The 26,988-nt window shown below is 46.6% G+C and overlaps 2 protein-coding genes across 4 annotated transcripts in view; one reads left to right on the top strand and one right to left on the bottom strand.

Annotated features, from left to right (window-relative positions):
• The first annotated feature begins 618 nt into the window (after positions 1–618).
• Positions 619–25,102, top strand: DAO (D-amino acid oxidase). Of its 3 annotated transcripts, none has more exons than XM_039504752.1 (11): positions 619–923; positions 9,605–9,814; positions 11,225–11,339; positions 11,755–11,831; positions 12,521–12,586; positions 15,622–15,676; positions 16,463–16,567; positions 17,185–17,267; positions 19,067–19,184; positions 20,490–20,588; positions 22,679–25,102. In XM_039504752.1, the coding sequence occupies exons 2-11, from the start codon at positions 9,621–9,623 to the stop codon at positions 22,808–22,810; spliced, it is 1,044 nt and encodes a 347-aa protein (XP_039360686.1). In that variant the 5' UTR covers positions 619–923; positions 9,605–9,620; the 3' UTR covers positions 22,811–25,102. The 3 variants fall into 3 exon arrangements, with proteins under 3 accessions (XP_039360686.1, XP_039360687.1, XP_039360688.1); XM_039504753.1 differs by lacking the exon at positions 619–923 and adding an exon at positions 7,619–7,765; XM_039504754.1 differs by lacking the exon at positions 619–923 and adding an exon at positions 9,300–9,320.
• Positions 25,098–26,988, bottom strand: part of LOC120386015 (SV2 related protein) — a 44,550-nt gene continuing 42,659 nt past the window's right edge. Inside the window, exon 18 of the transcript XR_005589484.1 lies at positions 25,098–25,739. The gene's annotated coding sequence lies outside the window, so the exon portion shown is untranslated. The remainder of the gene's footprint in view (positions 25,740–26,988) is intronic.

Raw genomic sequence — 26,988 nt, 5'->3', positions numbered from 1 at the left:
GGGGCAGCAGGGGAGGTGGGGCGCAGGGTGGGGAAGGGGCAGCAGGGGAGGTGGGGCGCAGGCTGCGGGTGAGGAGGGGGCAGGAGGGGAGGTGGGGCGCAGGCCGTGGGTGAGGAGGGCAGCAGGGGAGGTGGGGTTCAGGGTGGGAGGGGGCAGCAGGGGAGGTGGGGCACAGGGTGGGGAAGGGGCAGGAGGAGGTGGGGTGCAGGGTGGGGAAGGGGCAGCAGGGGAGGTGGGGCGCAGGGTGAGGAGGGGCAGCAGGGGAGGTGGGACGCAGGGTGGGAGGGGGCAGAAGGGGAGGTGGGACGCAGGGTGGGGAGGGGCAGAAGGGGAGGTGGGGCACGAGGGTGGGGAAGGGGCAGGAGGAGGTGGGGCGCAGGGTGGGAGGGGCAGAGGGGAGGTGGGACGCAGGGTGGGAAGGGCAGGAGGGGAGGTGGGGCGCAGGCCGCGGGTGAGGAGGGGGCAGCAGGGGAGGTGGGACGCAGGGTGGGGAAAGGGCAGGAGGGGAGGTGGGACGCAGGGTGGGGAAGGGGCAGGAGGGGAGGTGGGGCGCAGGCCAGGGATGGAGGGGCAGCAGCAGGTTAGCAGTGCATTCTGGCAGGGGTGCATGAATGGGAGGGGGAAGCTGCAAGGGAAGCTTGGCACAGCTGAGGGGATCTCTGCACGGGAGGGGGCCTGTTGGCGGCAGAGTTGGGTCTGGTTTGGTCACTGGGGTGACTTCCTGGAGTGCACTGACATTAAGCCCCACTGAGAGTGACTGGCGCACAGGAGGGGAGCGTCAGGTGCACTGTTCTCAGTGCAAATCAAAACCGTTTTCTCATGTTCTGTTGACCTGTGTGACACCTGGTGAGGGAGGAGCTGGCTCAGCTGACTGGCACTTGACAAGCTTCTGTCTGTCCCTTGGAGGCTGTGCTAGAAAACAGGTACTGCATAGAATCCTTTTCAATGACAAGTACAATACTGATTTCTGTAATGGTGTTGCTTGCTAAATAAATCACAAGGGATTTCTTCAATGAATGAAATATGGGTCATTTTACATCTCTGCTCTTTGTCAGGGACATCAAAAAGCCCCAGTGAGAGGTTGGTAACTATGACTGTGAAAACAAGAAGTGGGCTGTAGCCCACGAAAGCTTATGCTCAAATACATTTGTTAGTCTCTAAGGTGCCACAAGTACTCCTGTTCTTTTTGCGGAATTATTAGAATCTCCCAAGTAATGGAGCAAATCCTACCCATTCTATTGACCAACTTCAGTGACATTGCACACGTGCAAATGAGGGGCACACTCTTGTGGATTATTGTAGAAGCAAATGGGGCAGAAAGGGAGGAGGAGAATATTTGTGATTCCGTTTGTATAGAACAAAGGCACTGAAGGCTTGTTAGTTCACAAATGAAAGAGCCAAGGAATTTTAAGGAGACAAGAGTCAATTACAATTATTTATGGGCATCATCTGTCTCATCTTATAAAGATGGTCAGTGAGAAGAATGATACTCGGGGAATAGGGGAGCGTAGCTTATTAGATCTCTCCTTCTACATTGTTGCTAATGCGAATACTCACTGCTGTCATCTGGAGTAATTATGGCCGGGACATTTATTAAAATCAGACTAGACCAAATAGTGTATAGCAGTCCCTCTGGGAGCCTATTATGTCTGTCTTGGAGACACGTACCTCACTGATGTGTCCTCTCTAATAGTGTTTGAACATTGATACTCCACCTTAACTGTGTGGAAGCCCTGAATAAAGGAGGGCTGGCTCCCCTCAACTCTCAGCAAAGACAAGGCAAAGGGGCTCCTCTCTGTGTGTGCTCCAGGGAGTGTCCTGCAGAGAGACCTTCCTTCTAGAATAAAGGGACTGGCAAAAAAGCCTTCGCCCTCAGAATCCACTAAGCTGGACCAAATTGCTGTCCAGATGGAAGGATATTAGCTATGCTCTCTGGAGAGTAGCCCTCGCCACCCCTGACAATCCGTGCTGCATACTGTAAATGTCAGAGATGCTTCCTTTGTTTTTCTGCCTTTACATTGGCTTTAGTTCCAGACTCTCACTCTTTCTGGCAGTAATTCGTTACGGTTTCTGTCCTGCACTAGGTCTGGGTCAATTCTACAGGCCTCGGGGACCAATATGCTTTTTATTTATTTTTAAGAGTGAATCAATTTCTAGAATAAGCATAAAGGGTGAGGCTGGGGCTCCATCTTTGTCAGGAAAGGACAGGACAAACGTGGAGTGGCACAACTTGAGGTCTACACACGGGACTTATTCAGGCAATACTCCCACACACTGACCTCAGTAGGAGCTTGGCCTGAGTAAGAACTGCAGGACTGAGCCCATAGTTAGAGGACCAGATGCAACTCCCTATGATTATGGGGATTTTGTTAAACCAGGATTGAATTTGAGCCATAATTCCAAACGAGGGCCCAGGACCAGGAAGAAAACCTTTCTGGTCCTAGTTAGAGCTGGGTAAATACTGTGCCAAAGCACCCAAAAGCGAATGTATCTGGACAGTATTCACTGCTCTTTTTACTCACTTCCTGTGAATATCTGCATGAGCAACTTGTTTGTGAAATGAGAAAGCATCACAGATGCTCATGGGAAAGTGCCTTTGCAGAAACACCTGACCACCATCTTGAAACATTTTATGCAGTCATCCAATAATGGAGCACAAACCATACCATGTGATTCAGACACGTAGCACGGATAGTGAATTATAACAATCCTGGCAAATGGAGCCCATAGGCTGAAGTACGTCCACATCAACCACTCACTGAACAGTGTTGACTAATGGGGAAGCAGTGTGTCCTAATGGATAGAGCGCTGGTCTGGGACTTGGGAGACCTGCGTTTAGTTCCCAACTCTGTCTCTGCTGTGCTGAGTGACCTTGGGTAAAGTCACTTCCACTCTTTGTGCCTCAGTTTCCCTATCTGTAAAATGGGGATAATGATACAGACCTCCTTTTTAGAGCGCTTTGAGCGCTATGGATGAAAAGCACTGTACAAGAGCTAGGTGTTTTTATTTGTTGTTAGTATTTATATTATTAATGGATGAATTTGTAAGAGATCAGTCTGCCTACAGCTAATTTGCCAACAGAAGGAGGTTCTAAAGTTACTGAATAACCAGTTTGCTGTGAATAGTCATAGTTATACAGATCTGTAGTAATAATCACAGATGCTTTTAAAAATGAAACAGGCAGAGCCTGAACTTCCCTGCCCTGTAGGAGATGAAGTCAGTGTGCAAACTGTACACCCTGCAATCCATACATACTGAGTGTACAAAAGGTATTTTAGAGCATCTGACCATGTTAGGCATGAAAATTATTCCCTGTCACATGTGTCACTATTAGTCTTTCCTTAATGAGACCTGAGTCACAGCCGCCTCTGGAGCGCTAGGTGGGCAGTCAGAGGGAACTGATCCAACAGAGAATTGCTACAAAAATGTTGCACAAAATATTTAAACAGCTGCATAATCCGGTCAAGATGAAGCTTCCCATGTGCTCAGAGCAGAAGTGGCAGCGGCAGGAGCTGCCATTAGCCAAATACTGTCATGCTGGTTTCTTTTACACAGCACAGTCCTTCCTGGCTGAAGACCCAACCTGGCAAGAGGACAGTGCAGTCTAGCAGTTTGGAGTGGGTCTCTCTTTTCCCAGCTCTGCTGATGACTCACCGTGTGACCTGGGGCAGATCATTCCATCTCCCTGAGCCTCCGCCTGTGAAATGGGGGTAATAATTCTGACCCCCCACCCCCAAGGGTGCTGCTGCTGTTTGAGTTAGATCATGTCTGTAAAGCATTTTGACAGCATCAAAGGCATGGCATCGTGCAAGGGAAAAGTATAATTGCCAGACAGGAGAAAGTGTGAGGGGTCAGCAGTGCCAAAAGCAAGAGGCAGACAAGTAATAGGGTAATTAGTATAATAGGCTTTACTGATTGTATTGAAAGCCCTTAATAATTTAGGCCCTTGAGCTACTGCCTCTCCCCCTATATCTCGCCAAGGCATCTGAAGCTTAAGGGTTCATACGAATCAGGCCTTCTCGGTGCAGGGCCCTGATCAGTCTGTCTGATGTCATATCTCAGATACCTGTCCCTGTGGTATCCAAGTGCTGAGCAATGAGCAAAGGCAGCAGCTAGGTGCTTCCCTGCCTTCGGGCCAGCTGCAGCTGGTGGAAAACACCCCTCACCACTGGTGCAGGCTGTGCGTCCAGGAGCAGTGAGGACCCTAAGCATGGCCTCAAGGCTCTGCCCTGCCTGGATGACTGTGGGCTGGAGAGTGTCCTCAGTTCTGCCCCGTGTTTCCCTCTTTCCATCATCAGTTCTGTCTTACCTGGATCAAACCTGTACCAAATGTTTGTCATCCATCCATACACCAACTGGTGCTTCTGGGTGATGGCGGGGGCGGCACTCACAGAGGAGGTGCATAGAGCTGTGTTGTCAGCATGCTCTTGATCTCAGAGTACCCACTAGCTGTCTCATATGGATGCTGGAGAGAAGGGCAGACAGCAGGGACCCCACGTCACTCCACGTGGTAGACATTTGTCCATCACGACTGGCCCCATCAGTACTGTGCCAGGGCCCATGAGGAGCAACAGCACCTGATCATCAACAGCATGAATGGCTGCAGGGGGATCAAGACATAGAAGCCTCAGCCTGGAGGTTTGACTCTCTCTGTCATTCCCTCTGACTGAGCATATGCACATGGCTGCATGCCTCCTTCCTCGCCAAGTGCAAGGCCTTTCTGTTCCGGCCAGCTGCCTCTGACCCCCGTGCACCTTGTCTTTTAATCACCTCTGTCCTTCCTTGGATCCTTTCCTCTGTTCACATTGTTTGGAGGTGGATTCCTCCGGGTCCCAAGCCCATCTTGATTTCATTTTAGTTTGTGTACAGCACCCCAGATACTTTTGCGAGATGGCTTCTTTATACATTAACCAATAAATAAATTATCAGCCCCTTGTGCAGAGAAAAAACAATTCATCCACCCACTCAGAGTGAAATCCTGGGCCCAGAAGTCCATATACGTATGTTAAGTTTCAGTACTTAGAAGAACAATCCACATTTCTGCTTCCTCTGTACTTGTTTTTAAAAAGCTACTGACAACTCCTGGAATACTCACCAAAAATTCTGTCTATAACAATCCTGCCCATGCACGGTATGCTTCCAATGCTGCCCTCGTTCTTCAACATTATGGGTATCTACATAGAGACACAATCTCAAAGAAACCTGGCTTTGAGGCAGGGGATGAAATGATGGGTTTCTCCAGCGAGAGGAGGATTGAGAAAGAGTATCAGAGGGGTAGCCGTGTTAGTCTGGATCTGTAAAAGCAACAAAGAATCCTGTGGCACCTTATAGACTAACAGACGCGCAGCATGAGCTGAGCTTTAGGGACTCCTTCTTCAGATGCAAGAAGTGGGTATTGCATCTGAAGAAGTGGGTATTCACCCACGAAAGCTCATGCTGCAGAACGTCTGAGAAAGAGTGTGTCTGTCGCTTAGAGCAGTGGGCTGGGAGTCAGAGCTCCTGGGGTCTATTCCCAATTTGCCACTGACTCACTGTCTGACACTATGGAGATCTGTTGTTGGCGGCCCATACCCCGGTTGGGGTGACGGGCATGAATGAATGAATGACTGTCTGACCTCAGGTGCAAATCTCTGTGCCTCGGGGTTTCCCAATTTATAAAATGTGGGTGCTAGTGCTAAGCTATCTCACAGGGGTTAGCTAATTAATTGACATTTTTAAAGCGTGGCGTACCTTAGATTAAACATGCTCTAGAAGTCAAAGAGGCACTTTTCCTCACCGTTTCAAATCTGCTTGGAGAGCTGGTGATCCTGTCTCACCGGATTCTAGAAAGAGATGTGGATGCCTCTTTGGGTGTCATTACACTGGGGAATGAGCCTCACTGCAACAGAACCTCCCTTCTTTAAAGTATTACATGTAAACTGGGAAACCTGGACAGTGGTACAGCAACTCTAAGGTAAGACTGTCCCGTCTGCTGTAATGCAGAGTTCACCCCAGGACTGCTAGGAACCGGCTACACAAGGGATTCGTTTGTAGCATGGCCTTCTGTAAACACAATATGCTTCTGCGTTTCCCATGTTTGGAGGGAACATGCCACTCCAGCTCACATTACTACTGGTGGCTGTTCAGATGCAGGGCCAGTGCAACCCATTTGGCAACCTAGTTGGTCACCTAGGGTGCTGATATTTGGGGGGCGGCGACCGCGGCAGTATTTTGGGAGCGGGATCTTCCGCCGCCTCTGTCAGGGGTGCCATTTTGGGGGCAGGACCTTCTGCCGCCTAGGGCGCCAAAAAGGCCGCCGGCGCTCCTGTTCAGATGACCTTTAGATAGGATAAACCCACAGAAATATACAATGCCATAAATATGTGTCACCAGCCCTAAGGACTGATCCCTTTCCTACAGGCAACTTCCTGTTGTCAGAAGTCACTTGGAAATCTCCTCAAAATTTCCAGGACAATTTTCCTTGACTGTTAGGTAAGGACTCACTCTTACTAGGCAGTTGTCTTGTTTGGTTGCTTTGTGTGGTTGCTTAGGGCAGATTTTACTGTATCTGTAGGTGTCAAGAGGTTAAACGGGATGGATTTGAATATGTAGATGTGTGTAGCTTTCCAGGCTGCAGAAACTCTAGAATAGTGGTTCTCAGGCCACGGGCTGCTTGCAGCCCAATCAGTACACAGCTGCGGCCCATGTGACATCATCGGGGCCATACAGCGTGGATGCGGCCCACAACACACAGAGAGCCACATTGCAGCCCACAATGGTAAAGAGGTGGAGAACCACTGCCCTAGAACCTGAGGGGTCCTGGTTCTTTCATGGGAAGCTGATGTGTTAGGAGGAGGGGTCTGCTCCACACAGTGGAGGTCCATGCCTAAGTAAATCCGAGCAGCTTCCCTGAGGTAAAGTCGTCACCTCATTCTGCTCTCCTCCCTCAGCGCCTGATCCTGGCTGCTTCCCTGCACTGCTGCATGGGAGAGTTATTCCAGCTCCAGGCACAGCTATGAATAGGAGGGATGGAGCTACAGTAAACCATCTGCAGGGCTCCCAGCCTATTGCCAGGGGACAGCCAGGCACAAAGACCCCAGCGGTGTGAGAGCTCCTTCAGCTACTAATGCTTGGGATGCTGGTACAGGGCATTCCCTGCAGCACCCAGAATGCTTTGTAAACGCAGCCCCCCCTGTGAGGCAGGGAAGAGTTATTCCCATTTACAGAAGGGGAAACTGAGGCACAGAAGGTAAATGACGCACCCAGGGTCCTGCAGGAAGCCTGTGGCTGAACCAGGAAGAGAACGTAGGAGTCCTGACTCCCATTCCTCTGCTTCTACCCACTAGACCCCACTCCCTCTCTCTGGGGTCAGAGGAACGAACAATTTCCATGGTGACCAGTGGCAGTGACCACCCTTTCAGGAGTCCTGGGAGGCCCTGTCACTCCATTTCCTTCCCTAATTTCAGGCAAGGCAGCTCAGTGGCAGTAATGGGGGTGGAGCTCTGCCCTGGGCTGGGGAAGATCCAAGTCATGTTCTCTGGGCAGAGCGAGTCTGCCAGGACCGTGAAACGCCATCTCCCCGCCCACGGTCACCTTGGCTGGGAGACTTTGACCTACTGCCCAGTTGTTAGGAAGAGCGAGTTGCTGATGCTGCTCTTTCTGTCCCTGGTGAATGACCTTCAGACTGTATGTTTCACGCTTAGCGATAAACAGCTTGTGTGCAGAAGGCTCTGCGCGGAGCTCCCTGCAGCTCGAGGAACCTTCTTGGGGACCTGTCACTCTGCAGGTTAGTCTGGGGAATGTGTTTGTCTCAGTGGTTTATTGACCAGCTGGAGAACTGGTGAGAAAGCCATTTGTTCCACTTGCCCCGTCGGGGCAGTCTCTCCTCCCCCTGGGGACGGGTCTGCAGGGGGCACATAGGCCTTTTCTGACTCTAGTTTCTGTTATCTGATCAGATGGTCAGTCAGAGAAATGGAAGGAGCAGGACTCTATCCAAGGGTTTAATTCACCATGCATGCTAAGGGGGTTCTAGGAACGTGGGTTAGTAACAGAGTAAATTAACATTTATTTTAAAAATATGAGGCCGATCTTCAAAAGGGTGAAGTGGAGCTCTGCACAAGCACACCTGAGCACTCACCTGCTCACACACCTGTGCTGGAATGCTCACTAGTACCAGGCTGGGGAGAAGCAGCTGCTAATGGAGCTGGCCACACAGGACCCCGGAGAGGGTTTGTTGGCCAGGATGCATTTAGCAGCAACAGCTCCTCTGGTAAGCCCATGGGAAGCACTGCAGCTGCATGTTGGCCATGAGAAGCAAAGGAACATTGTGCCAGTCAATAGTGAATGGACAGACGTGCACTTTAACCCTTTGATCCCTGAGCTGTCATCGATGCAGCATTTTAAGGGGAGGGTGAGGCTTAAGGTTTATGCAGGGGAAGAGGCACAAATTTTAGGAATGATTGCTTTGATCCTGCCTTTCTGAGGCTGTAGTTCTGAGCTGCAGGGTATCAGTGCAGCTGGGGGGGCTTCCCCAGGGCTGGGATATGCCAGTCAGACTGCAGGTACGTTAGCAGAGCTGAGTGGGGAAGTTTGCAAAGCCCGTACAATAAAACCTTTCTTCCATTTGTTGTTTCTGGCATTGGTTTTGCTGGGTAAATGTCGAACGTTTCCAGGGTTTTTTTGGTTGTCTTTCTACAAAAGAATCTGCTGTGCTAGGACAAGGATTCGAGCCCAGCATCGGGGTGCCAAGAGCGCTGGCATGTGGGAGCAGAGTTTAGAGAACACAGGCGGGGAGTTGGGTTGAGCCATTCTGGAGCACAGAGAGCTCTCTTGTTAGATGCTAGCTTGAGTGGCTGGAGGATTTGCTTGGTTTGTAAAGCAGGCTGAAGCCTTAAAGTGGGACGTGGTGAGTGTGACACACTGGCCCAGAAAGCACCAGCCCTCGGTTCTTTCCCTCTGAAGAAAGAGAGCCTGTGTGCCCAAGTCTTTGCCTACTGCCAGAGGTCCGAGCCAGCAGTGCTATGGGAGCTGGAAGAGAGAGCATCCTGGGTATTGAGATGCAAAGGAGCTCACCAAATGCCCATTCTGCTTCAGAATTGCAATGGCCAGGGCGGTCACAAACAGCTTTTAAAAGAGAAGCAAAGTGTATTGACCCCGGGCAGCGTCTCAGGGAATAATGTGCTAGGGCTCATCAGCCCGGTGTAGCAGCCTAGCCATGGGTGGGGATAGCTGGGGATGCGATCCACTCTACACAAGATCTGCAGGCTAATATAGTGGGGAAAGCTTCCACAACGCTCCCTTACCAAGTCTGTGGTGCATTCCTTCTCCCTTGGGCCGGAGAGGTGAGTCAGCAGCTGCTTTTACCCTTGGAGAAATGGCGTTAAATATAAACACTGAGATGTGGCTTAGTCCCTTTGCTGCTGGGCCTGCTGCCCTTGCAGACTGGCTCTGTCCCATTATCTTCAGAGGCCTTTCAGGACAGCCCGGCCCGCTCAGCATCCCTGTAGGTGCAAACCTTCTCTGGGATGCACCAGGCCCATTCAAGCAGCTCCCCTGGCACTCTGACTTTATTTCCTTCCTGGGCACGGTCTTGGGGGTTTGGTTTAATTTATCTTGCCTCCCACAGGAGGGACCTGACTGCCATGCGCGTAGCGGTGATCGGAGCGGGGGTGATCGGGCTGTCCACAGCCTTGTGCATCTACGATCAGTATCACTCGGTCGTCCAGCCCCTGGAAATTGAAGTCTATGCTGACCGGTATACGCCGCTCACCACCAGCGATGGCGCAGCAGGGCTCTGGCAGCCCTACGTGGACAATAAGAGAAACGCTCAAGAAACGTAAGAGAGGCGGCTTTGGCTCTCAGGCTGTTGTAATGTTGTTCTGTCAGTGCCCGGTACACAAGGAAGTGGGTGATACTAACCAGTGTTCAGGTGCCCCTGTGACGGCAATTAAATGATTATTACATCCCAAAACAATTCCCCTCATCATCTGCAAACCATTGTCTGCTCAGGCTGAAATGCTTTTAAAGGCAAATATGTTCTGGGTCGCTTCCAGTTCTCTTAATCAGTTGGGTCCAGTCTGCCTGGAGGGTCATTCATTTCATCTCCCTGCTATTCAGCCTGATGGCTGTTGAGCGGCCCTGACAAAACCACTGCTGTGTAATCAAGACCATCAGCTCTGCCTTCTGCAGGTGCTCTCTCTTGGCACAGTGCTGTTGAGAATCTGATATGCCCCCACACAATGTGGGACACGCTTGTTACAATACTGATCAGCTGTTGGAAGGAAACCTAGCTCCTCTACATTCTGCCAGCTCTTTACTGATTGGGAGGGGCTGGCAAGCTAAGTGTGAAACCAGTCTCCAGAAAGTTTCTAAGGGCTTGGTGCGCTGGAGTTTCAGCCCCCAGCTTAGCTGCATCAGTGCAGATCCCTAGTGTAGACAAGGCCATGTGCCTCGTCATTGCCATTGCACTGATGGCAGCCCCCTGCAAGAAATTTGCTTGGAGGAGCTGAACATAGAAATCCCGCCTCCTGCCAGCACTCTGCCTCGTGAATGTGAGTGCTCCAGAGCTCAGACATGAGCTCTGAAAGGGGGCACATTGCAGACAGACAATCCCACCGCAGTTAGTGGAGCAGAACTTCCTTTGTCTGGAGTTCCAATAGCCTCCCCTCGCCCCAGCTCTCCAGACTCCAGCCCATGTAGGATGCTGCTGTCCCATATACGGGAGGCATCCCCTCTCCCCCAGTCCTAAACTCCACCAGGAGCTGGGGTCAGGTTGCCAGTTGTTCTAATAAAGCCTTTTGTGGACTTGTGCCTCCCACCTCCAGGGACCTTGCCTGCCTCCTGCCTGTCTCCCTGCATTTGGCTAGCACCAGCCTCTTCCCTGCCCTTTACCTAACCTCACCAGCCTTAGGGTAGGAGCTTGCCTCTCTGCAGCTCCCCTCACCTGCCTCCTCGCTCATTTACAATCCCAGAGGAGTTCATCTCTTCCCCCCTCCCATCCGCCTGACTGGGCCTCTTCGTTTCTCTCTCCCTCTGCTATGATTTAATGACAACTCTGGAACTGTAAATCCATATTAAAGGCGTGATGATAAATAGCATGGCCTAGCCCTGCAAAGCCTTACTCAGGTGAGTAGACTGCCATCAGTTGAAGGGACCTGGCAGGAAGGATGTGCCAGTACAAGCACTGAAGCTGGGATGTTATTAGGATGCTTTCTGAAAGATAAATCCACATGATATTACATTTTAGGCTCTGGAACAAAGAGACATTTGATTACCTGTGTGGACACCTGAACTCACCGGAAGCAGAGGAAATGGGACTCTTCCCAATTTCTGGCTACAATCTCTTTACACAGCCAGTTCCGGTAAGCAGATACGGGTGAAAGGGACCAAGGGTCAATGGCTCAAATCTTGCTGGGAAAACTTGTATTTTTTATTTACCGATGTATAAAGCTTTTCCAGATCAGCTGACAGTTCATTTTGTCACCAGTTTGTCTGCACTGTGCACTTGCTGGTTCTCCAGTGATATGTAAACATAAATGCTGGGCTAACCATCATCAGGTGTAAACCGGAGTAGTTCTGTTGACTTCAGTGGAGCAATGACAATTTCCACCAGCAGAGGGTCTGGCCCTCCATACCTCTGGACTGAGCCGGTGTAGCAAAGAGACCCATGCGCTAGTGTCCCATGTCATCCTTCCCATGTTCAGCTACATGGACTCTGGGAATGTGTTATAGTGATTAAATAATGTTAACGAGCCTGGAACATTTTCCCCTCTGCAGGACCCACCTTGGAAGGACATTGTCCTGGGATTTAGGAATCTGACAGCAAAAGAGCTTGAACTCTTCCCTGGTTACAGGTATTATACAATGCATATTACCTTAGAGGAACTAGTGACATGCATAGTATTATTCATGGATAAATATACCTACACCTCCAGGAGTCCCATGCACTGCACCATACAATAGGTATAGTATACAAGACATAAAGACGGTGAGAAGCAGCATGATCTAGAGCAAAAAGCAGATGACCAAGAATCAGGACTCCTGGGTTCCATTCCTGCCTTTGCTATTGTCCTACTATGTGACTTAATTTTTCCATGCATCACTTCCCACCCTGGGGACAGTCATACTACCTATCTCCCAGGGATGTCATGCGGATTAATGTGACAAAGCCCTGGCTGGGATGATTTAGTTGGGGCTGGTCCTGCTTTGAGCAGGGGGTTGGACTAGATGACCTCCTGAGATCTTTTCCAACCCTGATAGTCTATGATTCTATGAACAGGTTCAGTGGATGTTGCTAGGTAAGTGCTAAACATTATTGCCTTATTATACAGCTGTCACCGGACACAGCTCTTTTCCATAAATAAGAAGTTGGAATCATCTCAGATAAGACAGAAGAGAGGGACACACAGAGTTTTTCAGCTCCTTCCTCTGCTAAAAATGTTTCAGCAGATGCTCTAAAAAGAGTAGATGTGAAAGCAATTCTGTGCCAGTAAGACTAGATGAAATGATACTGCACGTCCATTTTTCTCTTCCTCTGTTTCAGCTATGGTTGGTTTAACACAGCACTAATCTTAGAGGGCAAGAGCTATTTGCCTTGGCTTACCAAGAGGTGAGTGCCAGCCTATTATCTTTCTTCTGTTCTGCTACAGTTGGGTTGTGCCCCCATTTTTAGACTTGTGTAGTAATCTATTGATTTAAGGGTGAATAAAAAGCAGCTTTTTTTACTCAGTTCACCCATCAGCCTACTTATAAATAATTTTGAAAATTCCATTTTCATTCAGACAAAAGGGGGAAAACACCAACTATTATTCAAGATTCTCCTTTAACACCAAGTTGCTGGATGTATTTTAGATGGTAGTACTGCCTATGGTTAATGTTGGCTGACACTTTTCATTATAAGGCCTTGTTTTCAGTTCATAACTTTGCCAGAATTTAACTGTTTGGGCTGATATTTTCCATGCTGGGTGTCTGTCTCAGGCTGAATATTTTGGGAAAGTTTTAGCAAAAACAGTTCAGGCGTTTCCAAGGATGAAATTAGGGAAAAACATGTTGCTTTGCCTATGTTTTAAAAATCCATACGTATTAGTGATCCATGGGATCCAAATGATCAATTTCTTTTTCTTTTCTTTTTTCCAGTTTGTTTCTTAAAAAAAATGAGAAAATAGTATGTGATCACGTAATTAAAGACTATATCATAATGCAGCTTCTGAGGGGCACAGGCAACCTTAATTCTGGCATTTCCTAACTTTGAAGTGCTCAACTTTGCAACTTTCACAATGTTCTTTTAATGGAGCTTTCTTAAAGGTCACAAGAACATAAGAGCAGCCATACTGGTGAGACCAAAGGTCCATCTAGCCCAGTGTCCTGTCTTCCGACAGTGGCCAATGCCAGGTGCCCCAGAGGGAATGAACAGAACAGGGAATCATCAAGTGATCCATCCTCTGTCACCCGTTCCCAGCTTCTGGCAAAGAGAGGCTAGAGACACCATTCCTGCCCATCCTGGCTAATAGCCATTGATGGATCTATCCTCCATGAATTTATCTATTTCTTCTTTGAACTCTGTTATAGTCTTGGTCTTCACAACATCCTCTGGCAAGGAGTTCCATGGGTTGACGGTGCGTTGTGTGAAAAAATACTTCCTTTTGTTTGTTTTAAACCTGCTGCCTATTAATTTCATTTGGTGGCCCCTAGTTCCTGTGTTATGAGAAGGAGTAAATAACACTTCCTTATTTATTTTCTCCACACCAGTAATGATTTTATAGACCTCTATCATATCCCCCCTTAGTCATCTCTTTTCCAAGCTGAAAAGTTCCAGTCTTATTAATCTCTCTTCATATGCTGTTCCATACCTCTAATCATTTTTGTTCCCCTTTTTGGAACTTTTTCCAATTCCAATATATCTTTTTTGAGATGGGACGATCACATCTGCATACAGTATTCAAGATGTGGGCATACCATGGATTTATATAGAGGCAATCTGATATTTTCTGTCTTATTATCTATCCCTTTCTTAATGATTCTCAACATTCCGTTCGCCTTTTTGACTGCCGCTGCACATCGAGTGGATGTTTTCAGAGAACTGTCCACAATGACTCCAAGGTCTCTTTCTTGAGTGGTAACAGCTAATTTAGACCCCATCATTTTATATGTATAGTTGGGATTATGTTTCCCAATGTGAATTACTTTGCATTTATCAACATTGAATTTCATCTGCCATTTTGTTGCCCAGTCACCCAGTTTTGAGAGTTTCTTTTGTAGCTCTTCGCAGTCTGCCTGGGACTTAACTATCTTGAGTAGTTTTGTATCATCTTCAAATTTTGCCACCTCACTGTTTACCCCTTTTTCCAGATCACTTATGAACATGTTAAATAGGACTAGGGCTACAGCATGCCCCCCTGGACACATTTACCTCTCTCTCTTCCTGAAAAAAAAAATTATTACTCCTCTCCTACCCTCCTATATCTTTTTAACCAGTAATCCATCAAGAGAGAACTCTTATCCCATGACAGCTTACTTTTTTTTTTAAAGAACTTGAGGTGGGTCTTTGTCAAAGCTTTTCTCTAAATATAATGTACTGTATGGACCCCCCCCCCCTTGTCCACATGCTTGACCCCTCAAAGAATTCTAGTAGATTGGTAGATTGGTGAGGCCTTTTTTCAAAACCTGACTGACTATTCTCATCATGTTTATATTCATGTGTGTGTATGTTTTTGTGTTTTTTTTTTTAGTTTTTGTTTTTCAAAGTTTGCCTAGTTGTAGGCTTCCTGCCAGGCTTGCTAATTGCTGGGCTTAAAAATTGAGGTTTTAAATTGGGGTCATTTGGTCTTGTTAGCTATCCTGATTTAAATGATAGGTTAAGATGCGACAGTTAGTACAGTTAGTAGTCCTAGTAGTTTCATTTGAGTTCCTTCAGAACTCTTGGTATGGTACTGGATGACCCTATGGTATGGTACTTTAGTTTATCAAAGAATGGCTCAGGTTTGGGAATCTCCCTCACATCCTCAACCGTGAAGACCGATGCAAAGAATTCATTTAGTTTCTCCACAATGGCCTTATCATCCTTTAGCATCTCGATTGTCCAGTGGCCCCACTAGTTATTTAGCAGGCTTCCTGCTTCTGATGTACTTAAAAAAAATTTGCTATTACTTTTTGAGTCTTTGGCTAGCTGTTCTTCAAATTCTTTTTTGGCCTTCCTAATTATATTTTTACACTTCATTTGCCAGAGTTTATGCTCCTTTCTATTTTCCTTACTAGGATTTAACTTTGTATTTTGTATATGAAAAGAAATAAAATGGAGTAAGTTAGCAAGGCAAGATTGCAAATTGGGTGTCACTGCAGCTCCTCTGGCTTTCCACTACAGAAAAGGATTTTGTTTGTTTTAAAATGTGTAATTGATTAGCTGTTTACAATATATGTGAAAGTCTGGAATATGCTGTATGGTTTAGCATGATTAGTATGATTGTCAATTAGTGGTGTCCCCAGTGCATTAAAGAAATGAGGTAATGATTGGAGACCATTTAATAGCCATTGAGAAAGACTTGGGTATATGGTGGTACATGAAGAGTAATAACCCTTCCCTGGTGGCTGGTTTGAATTGTTCAGTTGCTGTTAGTTGTCATTAACAAATGAACTTTGTTTTTACAGGTTAAAGCAGAGAGGAGTCAAGTTTTTTCATAAGAAGATCGAATCCTTCCATGAGGTTGGCGTGGAATTTAATTGGAGAAAATCTGCCGGGGAAGGGCTGGATGGACATTTAGAAAGACAAGTCTGAGACTCCTGAGTTGGGGATGGGGAGAAGGAGAATATTTGCCTTGTGCAGGGGCAGGGCAGGGGAGATGCCACACAGCATGAATGCCTTAGTAATAGCAACCATGGTTCCCACAGCTGTTGGGGAAGCAACAGTTCTATCTGGTGTGTAATCTGCCAGACACTCTGAGATGCTGTGAGGAACTCCTTGCTTTCACTAGAATGCAGCAGTCAGGGCAGAGAAGCAGCCTTAACTATCCCTGGGCGGGAGCCTCTTTCAGGCAGACCCTACGCCCTACACAATCACTGGACTGTGCTATGTCCATTGCAAGGAGGGGCTGGCACAGTACTCAGGAGAATATCAGATGAGCCGAGTGCTCTGGCTGTGCTGGGATCTCATTATCCCTTTACCTGCAGACAGGAATTCAGGCAGCGAGCATAGCCATCCTGGTGTCCCCTTCAGAGGAGGCGGTGGCAGATCCCGACCTCAGGTGCACATGTGGGATTTCAGTGGGAGCTGTGCCTGAGGATCTGAGTGCCGGATTTGTCCCTCTCTTCTTTATGGACTAGCACATTCATTACTGACTGAGGGTGGCAGTTCAGGTGCTCGGCTTGGCTTTGACACCTGGAAGAGAACTGCAGAACCAATGGTGGGTGCTCCCCAAGTGGGTCTACCACAGTTCTTCTGCCTCCCCGGATTGCATGTCCTGCTCATGGCTGTGCATTTCTCCCTTGTTAGATGGCTGTCAAGGGTGTGGATGTTATAATAAACTGTACTGGGGTCCGTGCAGGGGAACTGCAACCAGACCCAGGGTTAATGCCAGGCCGAGGACAAATCATAAAGGTGAGGATGGCTCTGGGGGGCGAGGGAGGGGCAGGTGCCAGATTTTGTTTCCTTTGCTGGATGATTGACTCACTAGGCGCAGCTCATGGGATGTATGAATGTGTGTGGTCTGGTGGCTGAAGCACAGGATTAAGAGACCTGGTTCTGCTGTGGACTCATGATGCCCCCGGGGGCTGGTCCCTAAACCTCTCTTTCCCCAACTGTAACATATGGGTGATGGGTTTGAGGCTCAGTTGTTCATATATGTAACATGTTGTGAAATCCTTGGCCAAAGTATTGAAGGGTTATTATTATTCTTATTCTGAAAAAAATATGAGGTGGGAAGCCCTTGTACTCATCTTCCCACCTACCTACCATCCATCCGCCCCTGTCTTGAAACTGCATCATAAGAAATGCTGATGATGCCGTGTAAACATAATATAATGTAACAAAAGAAATTGCATGGCAGGATCCCCTGCTCCTGGTGTTTACTGATGAGTGGACATTTCTTCCTTTGTGTGTCTGGGCCAGGGCTTGACTTTCTTTGGCCAGTTCAATTTTCCACTTGAGCAAAGAAATCTAGATGTTCAATTCTGATACCTGTGGATCTATATTGCTCTGTTTTCTTCATCTCTTAGGTCCTGGCCCCTTGGGTGAAGCATTTTGTCCTGACTCATGATCTTGAATCTGGAATCTATAACTCACCATACATTATACCCGGGTAAGTAACAGTTAACAGACTGTCCTGGGATCCATCAGGTATCAGTAATGTTTCTATCAACGTTACTTATAGAACAAAGATTCTAAAATGGCTCCCCACTGACATCTATAATGCAGAAATCCTGCAAGAGCAAGCCTCTGAGAAGAACACTTTAAATATTAAACCAGGGCTTGGATTTGTACCCTGCCTGATGTTCCTTTTATTAGGTGTGTGGGTGGAGAGCAGTGGGCATGCATGGAAAAAGCAAGACAATTCCCAGTGTCCGCACTGACTCAGAGGGCTGCTTGCACAATTTCACAGTTTACTTCCCTCAGTTTAGCAAGGTTCGAGTTTGGCTCTGGAGCTTCCTGGGCTGGTAGGAGCTGGGGACACCCAGAAGCATTCATTGCGCCTTCATTGCTGTTCGCCAACAGGAAAACCCTGCCATCCATAGTCCTAACTTCAACAGAACTCTGCCAGATCCTGAGGGTTGCTGAGCACCCCCAGCTTCCATTGAAGCCAGGCACATTTGTGTGGAGCCTGTTCGTTTTCCACACTCCATTCAGCATTTGTGCTCTGGGTCCTCATTTTCTGTACAGCGCTTCACATACCCATTAACATCAATGGCAGGATTGGCAGCATTCCCACTGACTTCACTGGGAGCAGGTTTGGGCCTTTAATTGGTTAATAAATTGTCTTCCCTAGAATTTTGCATTCCAGCTGCAATGGGAGAAATGTCATCCATTCCACACCAGTCGACTTTGCAAGGTGTAAATTGCAGCTTTGGCCATTTGTTTTATCCCCAAGGGTTTCCACCACTGGCAGCCATTTGCTTAGCCTACGTAACTGGCTTCCCTGTTAACTACCAGCAGGACCAGAAATGAGCCCTTGGGACAAACCCTGCTTGTGTCATCATCTCCACATTAGTGTGAAGTTCTGAAATCTTCACCTGATCCTGCAGTCGCCACTCAGCCAAGGTGCTGAATTCAGTGACTGGCAGGCCTTGGCCGCATTACACACCTAAAATCTTAGTTTCCTGCATGTAACTTGCACTTCCTACATGGCTCCTGAAGCGGCATGTTCATGTGATTTGGATGCTAATTTAATGAGTTTGGAAGCTACACACACAGAGAACTAAGCCTCAGGATAAACAAACACATGCTTGCTGCATGGTCTCCACTTCTGCTGGAGAACAGAGACCTGGCCCAGCTTTGGGAGAGGAGCATTTTCTTAGCTGTAACCTGAATGCTATGTTTCGGGGCACTTTCTTTTGCTCTAATATTTCAAGATTATCCATAAAACCTCTATGTAAATATGAACTTTGAACAATTGTAGCTCCCAAGTAAAGTGTTCCAAGTGGTGTCTTATCACCAGCTGCAGATGTAATTCCTTCTAGGGGGTTTATTTCAGCTCTCACCCATGATAACTGGGGGACAAGGCAGACTTCCAAGGGAAACAGCACAGGTTTAAAAACTAAGAATAACTGCAGACTGTGGAGCTCTGAATGGCAGGTGCAGGTTCCAGGGTGGGGACACAGTTTACACAGTCGCGAAAGAACTGGAACTAAGTGCGTCACACTGGCAAAGGGACAGAGCAGCTGGTAGGGAAGGGAGTCTGGAGGAGAACCAGGTCTGACTAACCAACATTTGAGTTAAACAGTCCTCAGTATCTGGTCCTGGTGTGGACAGTCTGGTGTCCCTTGCACCAGCTGTAGAAGCTGAGAGGGGCAGTTGCTAGTAATATGGAGGGCATCCTTGTCTGTGGTACCAGAGCACTGCTGAGCCCTTGCTGTAAACCCTTTCCCTCTGCCCTTGTTCCAGGAGCAAGCTAGTGACCTTGGGAGGGATATTTCAGCTGGGAAACTGGAACGAAGAGAACAGCCCCCAGGATCACAAAACAATTTGGGAAAATTGCTGCAAGCTGCTCCCTAGTCTCCAGGTACATTATATCATCCGACGCTGATAGAACAGCTGTGGCCAGAGAACGCTGATTTATGTGTTGTGACATACAGGGATGATGTAAGTATTAGGCAATGGCCAAGGAGAACTTCCCCCCATAGCTGAGCAGAATCCCCTGGGAAAGTGTTCTGAAGATGAACCTCTCAGGATAATTGTTATCTCAGTAATGCAAGTTATCAGAGATCCAGCTTCAGCAAACTGGATGGACTGAATAGATTTGTTCAGGTGATCTCCCCTTATAAAGTAATGGCCATCTTACTTTCAAACTCCTCTGTACAGTGTCGTCATACCGTGGAGACCCCGGGTCAGTGTCTGATATTGCATGAGGGCATATCATAATATTATACTTGTATACGGGATTGTACAGGATCTGAGAAGCAGGAGGCCAAAACCAAGCTAACAGAAAAAAACATGTCCCCTTTAAGAAGGCTTCCAAACCAACCCCAGCAGGTGGAGATCTTGGTGCTCTAGGAGGCATGCAGGCTTTCTCCCTTTCCCTTAAGCATCAGCTCTGGGGAGTAGCTTAACTCTGTTCATAAGGCCCTTTCCACAGAGCCTTGAGTCAGAGGAACCAAACATATGGTCAAAACCCAAAGTCTTTAAGGCCCAGGTCAGCCCAGTGATCTGGGGTCTGCCACCCATAGCAGCCTGCATGGTTTCTGCTCTCTCATTGCTCAGCTTCCTTTTCCTCTTTATTTAGCCCAGCCCCAGAGGCAGGACAGGTTGCTCCTTGATTGCACCCAGGCTGTCTTGGCTATCAGCTCCTATCTGGCCCTTAAAGGGGTAATATACCCCGCCATAGGCCCCTTTCATCACAGAGCTCCGAAGTGCTTCACAGACTTAAACTGATATGCAAGGCCCATCTCTGATATTACATGATGATAGCTGTGTTACACTCCCCCATGCCCCTTTGCGGTGCTGCGTTAAGGAAAGTCTGAAGTTTAGATGTGGCAGTTTGCATCGACCCACAGTAATGCTCCCAAATTACCTTGGGACAGTATGAAAAACAGCTCAGGGCACTGGCTGGCTCACACAATTGGTAACAGGACCCAGAGCCTTTTGCCTCTTTGAAACCGGCTCTCACGTAGCCTAGGCTGGTCCTGATCAAACATTATTCCTGTCTGATGGCCTTTGGCTGGACAATGTGAACTGAGTTAGCGGGTAAGATTCAGTTCTGTTCCCAGTGGACAAGAGTCCACAAAATTCCTCATCCCAATTGGTTGTTTAATGCAGTTGTGTTACTGACATTTAACTGCTAAAACCAGTGACATGTTATTGTCTCCAGAAGGCAAAGATTGTGGATGAATGGAGTGGCTTCCGTCCTGTGCGCTACACAGTTCGATTGGAGAGAGAGGCAGTTCATCATGGACCTTTAAAATCAGAGGTACACAGCATTCTGTACGTAGAAATCCGCTGGAGTCCTGAGTAATGGCACTTGAAGCAATATGTTTTGTCAAGTCAATCACATGGCTCCTCTACCATAGAATAACCAGTTAGTGCAAAACTAATTTACCAGCTTTCGTTTTGATGATGGTATTGAAGTATCAACATTCCGCTCACATTGCTTTGTTTTCATGCAGACTATAGAGGTCAGCTCCGCTTAAAATATGCAGGGTCGTTCATATTTTTGTGTTGAATCTACTCCCTTAATGCTGAAAATGGCTGTGTATACTAAGGGGCTGCTTTTACAAAATTGGAGCTCAAAGCCTGTGGCATTTTTGCAAGTGAGCCTTATGTCTCCTGTCATAAAAATCTGACCCTAAACCAGCTTCTAAGGGTCTCAAAGATCATTATCCATGTTACCAACTTAAACACCATGAAACGTCAGTTGTAAGAATTATCTGCCACCCTCAGATTTATTCCAATGATTCCCAATTTAAATCACATCTAGTGGCTGAGTGGACAGGGACCCAGTTTAGTAACTTGAAATCTGGCACAGAATTGTAAAAATAAATGAATGAGAGCTGTAGTTACTTGGCACCTCTGAAATCACACCACTTTAAGTGCCTAAATGTGGAATTAGGTGTCTAATTTTGGGCACTCTAGTTTCTAAAATTTGGCTGTGTATTAAAAGTTCACCAGGATAACATCCCTTGAAATGTACCTGCTTATCTGCATCTTGTGATAAAGGAGCTCTAGGAATCCAAGTTTATATGTGCCATCCGTTCTCAGGGCCCTCTGTGCAGCCTCATTTTGTTTATGCCCAATCACTCCTCAGTGATTTCATTTTAATTTTCCTTGGCAGGCCTGTATTGGGACTCTGTGATTTGATTGGGTGTGTATGTGTGCAAAGCTCTGCAGAAGAGATTAAAGCTCTAATAGAGACGGCGGCTGTGAAATGTAATTAAATTTGATTCAAATATATTCAATTTAGCTGGAGATTATTCCAAGTTAGGATTCTTGGAAAGAAACCAGCATATTAATTGAGACCCTTAGCATGGCGCAAAGCAGTGCAGTATTAAAATTAATTTATAGATCACTCTGTTCTTTTATCATCACATCCTCTCTACAGCATCTTGGTAGAAGACAGACGTTTGGTTATTGATCCTGACCCTGAGTCATTCTCCTGCTGAAACAAAGTAATTTACCTTGGCAGGCACAAATAAGAAGTTGGGTATCACAGTTTGTACTTGCAGGAACACAACTGTAAGCGCTATGGCTGCTGCTGTGATTCTAAATGGTGAAGAGCTGCACTGAAGGTAGCTGTTAAGGACCTGATCCAGAGCCCTCAACAGGACTCTCTTGTCTTCAGTCTCTGATCATCTGTGGCCCAGGCTATCGTGATTTCAGCCAGGAGATTGCTGAATAAAACTGAAAACAGAGCTACATGTTGTGAACCACTCAAAGATCAGTTGTTTCCCTGCCCAAAGCCAGATGCTGGCCCAGTACATGGGGAGGGAGGGAACTTGCAATGAGTGAATTCACTATGCATCCCAAAGCTTCCAGATTTAAAGAGCAGTTGTGGTCAGGAAGGTGAATCTGACATGAGGGCTCTGTGGTAGATGCAGGCCCTGGGGTGAGGCTGGGTTCTGGCCTGTACAGGATGTCTCTCCAGAGTACAGACAAGGGCAGCTGCAAGCTGCTCCATTTTATGTAAATTGGGTACAGCCCCCAAGCTCCTGGCAAGCTGCCACAGGAGCTCTCAGCTGCACAAAGGCATCCCTGTGCTAGGCCATAGGGCTAGCTTGCATTATTGAGGGCTTAATCACTTTTAGGTGATGACAGGAGAAAGAGAAAAACAACTAACTGGGATGTGTTTTTACCTAGTATCCAATTCTAGTGCATAGTGATGCAATCCAGACTCTGTTGTGCGCTGTTGTCCTCCAGCTGTGAAGCTCTCCTGGACTCAGAACTGTAACTGCTGATTGGAATCCTCTTGAACAATTTACTATTTTGCAGGGTTACATTGTGGCATTTGAACCCCAGCGTTTAGTTGCTGTGGCTTTTCCACATCCACATTTCCGTCTCTTTTAGGTGATACACAACTATGGCCACGGTGGTTTCGGACTCACCATCCACTGGGGATGTGCCATGGAAGCCGCCAGGATCTTCGGAAGGATTCTAGAAGAAAAGAAGCTGGCCCGACCACCACAGTCCCATCTTTGATTTAACAGAAATATTCTAATGATCATTCACATTTTTTCCATGGCAAATCTGCGATAGGCCCACAGCAATAGTAGAGGATGGATGGGAAGAAACTGTTAGTTGTGTGCAGCAGTCACATGTCCAACAATAGCACCAGTAGCTAGGAAGTCGCAGGGCAAAGGCAAAAATAAATAACTCAGTGATGCATGTTCTCTGTTTGATGCCCTCAGCAGCTCCAAGACTGGTCTCTAGGGTACAGTTTTCCGATTGTTACCAATTAACTCCCTGTTGCTATTGTTTGCCAGGCGGCTGGCTCATCCTTGCTCTGTTCATATAAACTACACCATGGAAACATAAATAAAACCTGTGTTACTGTAGATGGTCCCTGTAGCGAAGCACTCAGACACTGCTAGGTCAGTCTCCAAAGGGCAGACGGAGTTCAGCTAACTCTTCGCTGGCCTGCAGTTCCGTGTTGCTGGACAGGACCTGAAGCTGATCCCATGTCAGCTGAGGTCTTAGCTTGCTGTTCAGCCAGCCAGCACATAGTTAGATTTGTAAGCCTTGCCCAAGAGATAAAAGCTCCTTAATGGAAAGAGGCTCTTGAACTCCTGTGAAAGTAGCAGCGGGTCTAAGATACATGCTGAAGGCAGAGTAGTTTTTCTTACATTGAAGTTGGAACTAAAGCATTTGGCTATTGTACAGGTGCTACTGCTAGACACGTTCCTGGAGACGGGTTTTCAGATAATTTATATAGAAGCTAAGGGACCTCAGGCTCTGTGTTTGCCAAATTCTACATATAGCAGAGATGATAGGCAGAGCAGGCACCTGCACCTAAAATAGACATTGGCACTTCAGTCTCTCATTTCCTTTCACCACTGGAAACATTAGCTTGTGAAAAGGTCTGACTCTTGTTAAATTGCACCTGCTGTACAGATTGCACATGGGGCTTCCAGGAGGTTACAAGGCCTTGGGGTGGGGTATATCCTGTGCAGGAACTAGGGCGGTCATCAGCAAGATGTTGTGCAGTGAGTTGGCTTGCTCCAGCCTGGTCTCTCCTCCCTCAGTTTGGTCTCGTCAGGGTCCAGATCAGGAGGCATAAGACGCAGGAAAGGTACCTTTTGGCCTCCCAGTGATCAAGCGAAAATGCCCTCAACTCAAAAGACCAGAGAGTGCTCAAAGGAGAGCACTCTCCAAGAAGGCTGTGTCCAGCATTCAGCATCACAGTGCAAAGTCCCCTCAGAATCCAGTTCTGCTGCCTTGTCTACAAATATGGGGGCGTTCCCATCTTCAAGACTATTCCCAGTGGTTGTCATGGTAATGTGTAACTCCATTAGGAGCCTGGGGCTCTTCTCATTGTAATGCTGTCAAGCTGCACACTGCAAAGCCTAGCCTATTGGGTTTCATTCTTCATGCACATCTTCACAGTGTGGGCCAGGGTCTCATGAGTCACCATTTACCTCCTTTCACTTAACAGTAAAAAATCTCAGCGGCACCAGCTCCCATCCCACCCAACACAGCTTGTTCAGGATGCTGGTTAGACTTGTGCCACTTGACAAATGCAGGCCGGTTGCTTTAAGGTGGAGGCACCAGAATATTTGAAAAGCATGTGGCCACGGCCTCTCCTCCTTTCTCTTTCTCTGCGTCTTTTAAAGGCCTATGCATGACAGAGTCACACGTCCCAGGTGGTGGTGAGCAGCTGGATGTAATAAAAGATGCCTTTGATGGAACATTCCCTTTGAAGAGTGAGGAAGTCTGAACATAGGCCTGGGAGCTAGGAACTTCAGCTTTGACACTTTCTCCCTCCGTCCCTCTGGACAAGTCATTTTACTTTTACCAGTGCCCCATTTGTACAGTACGGGGTGGTTGTGAGCTATAATTCATAAGGGAGAGATTTTCAAAGGCACAAATGGACATTAGGTGCTCAACTCCAACTGACTGTCAATCACAATCACAAGGGTAAGATCACAAGATTTAAAAAAAATGAAAAAGTTTACAACTGGTTAATGTGAATCCTAATGATCTGTGATAGCACTTCAACAGAAACTATCCAATGAAATAGTCATCTACTCAATTTCACTTAGTGTCAATAGGAGATATTAAGGACCAGATTCTGTTCTTCCTCAGACTGGTGTAACTAACAACTCAGTTGACTTCAGAAGAGTTATATCAATGTAAATCTGCAATAACAAATCATCATATAGCCCTAAGTAAATGTTGGGTTCATCAGAGCTTAAAGCACATGGGAGCTATTACTCTTCATTGCTTGAGATGACAAATGTGCTCCTAAATTGGCTATTAAAAAATATTAACAGAGCTGATCAGGTGTGTGATTCTATTTGCAGTCTAAGGGCTTAAAGGCTAGATTCTAATATTTGTACCTGCTAAAGGTCAGATCTAAATGTGCCCATGCATGATGCTTCTCCTGTTAGTGATGGGATTGACAAGGTCGGAAGTGCTAATTTAACAGAAACACTCCAGATCTTCATTCCATGTTTCCAGTATTTTAGCTCTATCAATTTGTAACTAACATTTGATGAATTGCCACAATTCTAGGGCCTGAACAAACAGAAGGTTCTGAAACTGTATAATGTGAAATTACCTAGTTGGCTAAATCTTATTGCTAGTGGGCAAGTGACCATTAAAAACACAATCCCAGCTGGCACTATTTGGAACCCTGTGTAATTGAGATAATTTGTTCATTTCAGTGTATACAAAGAATCAGTACTTAAACTCTAGGCTCTGTTAACAGTCTCAACAGAGATTCCCAGGACTGAACAGAACTGGATATTTTCCTTCCTACATCAGGTTGAGGCACATAAGCAGGGGAAGTGGGGTGGAAGCTTGCACTGCCATGGTCCACCTTGTACCTGCTCTGTAGACGAAAGATCCCAATCTCCAGGGGCTGCCAATCAGCACTGTTTGCCTCTCAGTTCTCCACAACAATTACACCCTGTCATGAAGCAAAGCCAGAAGTAGGTCAAATGTCAATAAATATGTCCCCTGGAAACAAAGGAAGGTCATATTGTGCTGGAAGAAGTGATGAGAGAGCCTCAGAAATGGCCTGAGAGTCCAGTAAGTTCAGAGAAACCTCCAAAAGCTTAACCTCCTGCCCACTCCCAGACACTACTGTCACAACACAGTCCCATTCTGTAGCTATTGCTCACTCCTACCCCAAGAGATAGATGTCACCTGGATGGATTGTGGCTTCTACTGTAGCTGCACATTAAGAATGTACAACCTCAGGTTACATAGTGCTTGAAGCCCATTGGTCATTTTGACCCAGACATGAAGGAAATTCCATCTGTGAATTACCGGACATCAGAAGGAGAATAAATCATTTTAGGGTTAAAGGGACAGTGTCAGGTCAAATATGGCCTGAAATTTTATAAAAATAATCATTTGCAAAATCTAAAGCCAGTACGTTTCCATCAACTACAATCTGAATGGGAAGTTTTAACAAATAAACATTCCTTTGCAGTGTATGCGGGACTGAGGACATGACAGTGGAACCTGCTAGAAAGTTACTACAGACAAACAAACAGTTTATTATTGTGCAAGTTACGTGCATTTCAAAAAGTAAACAAAGATCTTAAATAATGAAAAGTAAATCAAGTCTTTAAAGCCCTTTCAGTTTTAATAAGGTGTGGGTTATTTATAAAGGAGTTAAGAAAACGTGTAATTTTTCACCTGACAGTATCCCTTCAAGTGTGAAACAAATACACAATTAAGGGTCTAATTTTTAGAACCCACAGATCCAACTGAAATCAGTGGGAGTTTCAGATGTCTAGGATATCTAAAAATCAGGACACAAATATCCTGTGAAACTACTGACCCTTCATAACAGCTGCAGTTATCAAGGTCCCATAATGGATTACACATCTAGGGCAGCAAAAGCATCATTACTGTAAAAACTATTAATTTATTCAACATAAAATATCAAGTGTGGAATCAAACTATCCAATGTTGCATTATTAACATAGGAACAAAAAATATTGTACAACAAGCTCAATATACACAAAGTTTTTTAAACATTAAAATGTATCCAGCTTAGAAACTGTACATTCACACACAAGATAACATTCAATGTTCTTTCAGCAAGCATTTAGGAATACTAAATCACTCGTCAAAGCATGCTTGGAGAATTATGTTCCCCACAACAGCTCTGCACATTAATTAATTGGACAGTTAACATATCTGTG

Source organism: Mauremys reevesii, linkage group 18 (genome assembly GCF_016161935.1).
Source record: "Mauremys reevesii isolate NIE-2019 linkage group 18, ASM1616193v1, whole genome shotgun sequence".
Lineage (NCBI taxonomy): Eukaryota > Metazoa > Chordata > Testudines > Geoemydidae > Mauremys > Mauremys reevesii.
The sequence above is the reverse complement of the archived record's forward strand: the minus strand, read 5'-3'. Positions and strand labels throughout refer to the sequence as shown.

What these genes read in the sequence shown, in the direction of transcription:
- DAO (XM_039504752.1), top strand. Translation starts at nt 9,621, where the DNA reads ATGCGCGTAGCGGTGATCGGAGCGGGGGTGATCGGGCTGTCCACAGCC. An exon ending in AGATCGAATCCTTCCATGAG is followed by an intron (nt 15,677 to 16,462) that starts GTTGGCGTGGAA and finishes CTCCCTTGTTAG; the next exon opens with ATGGCTGTCAAGGGTGTGGA. An exon ending in ATGGACCTTTAAAATCAGAG is followed by an intron (nt 20,589 to 22,678) that starts GTACACAGCATT and finishes CGTCTCTTTTAG; the next exon opens with GTGATACACAACTATGGCCA.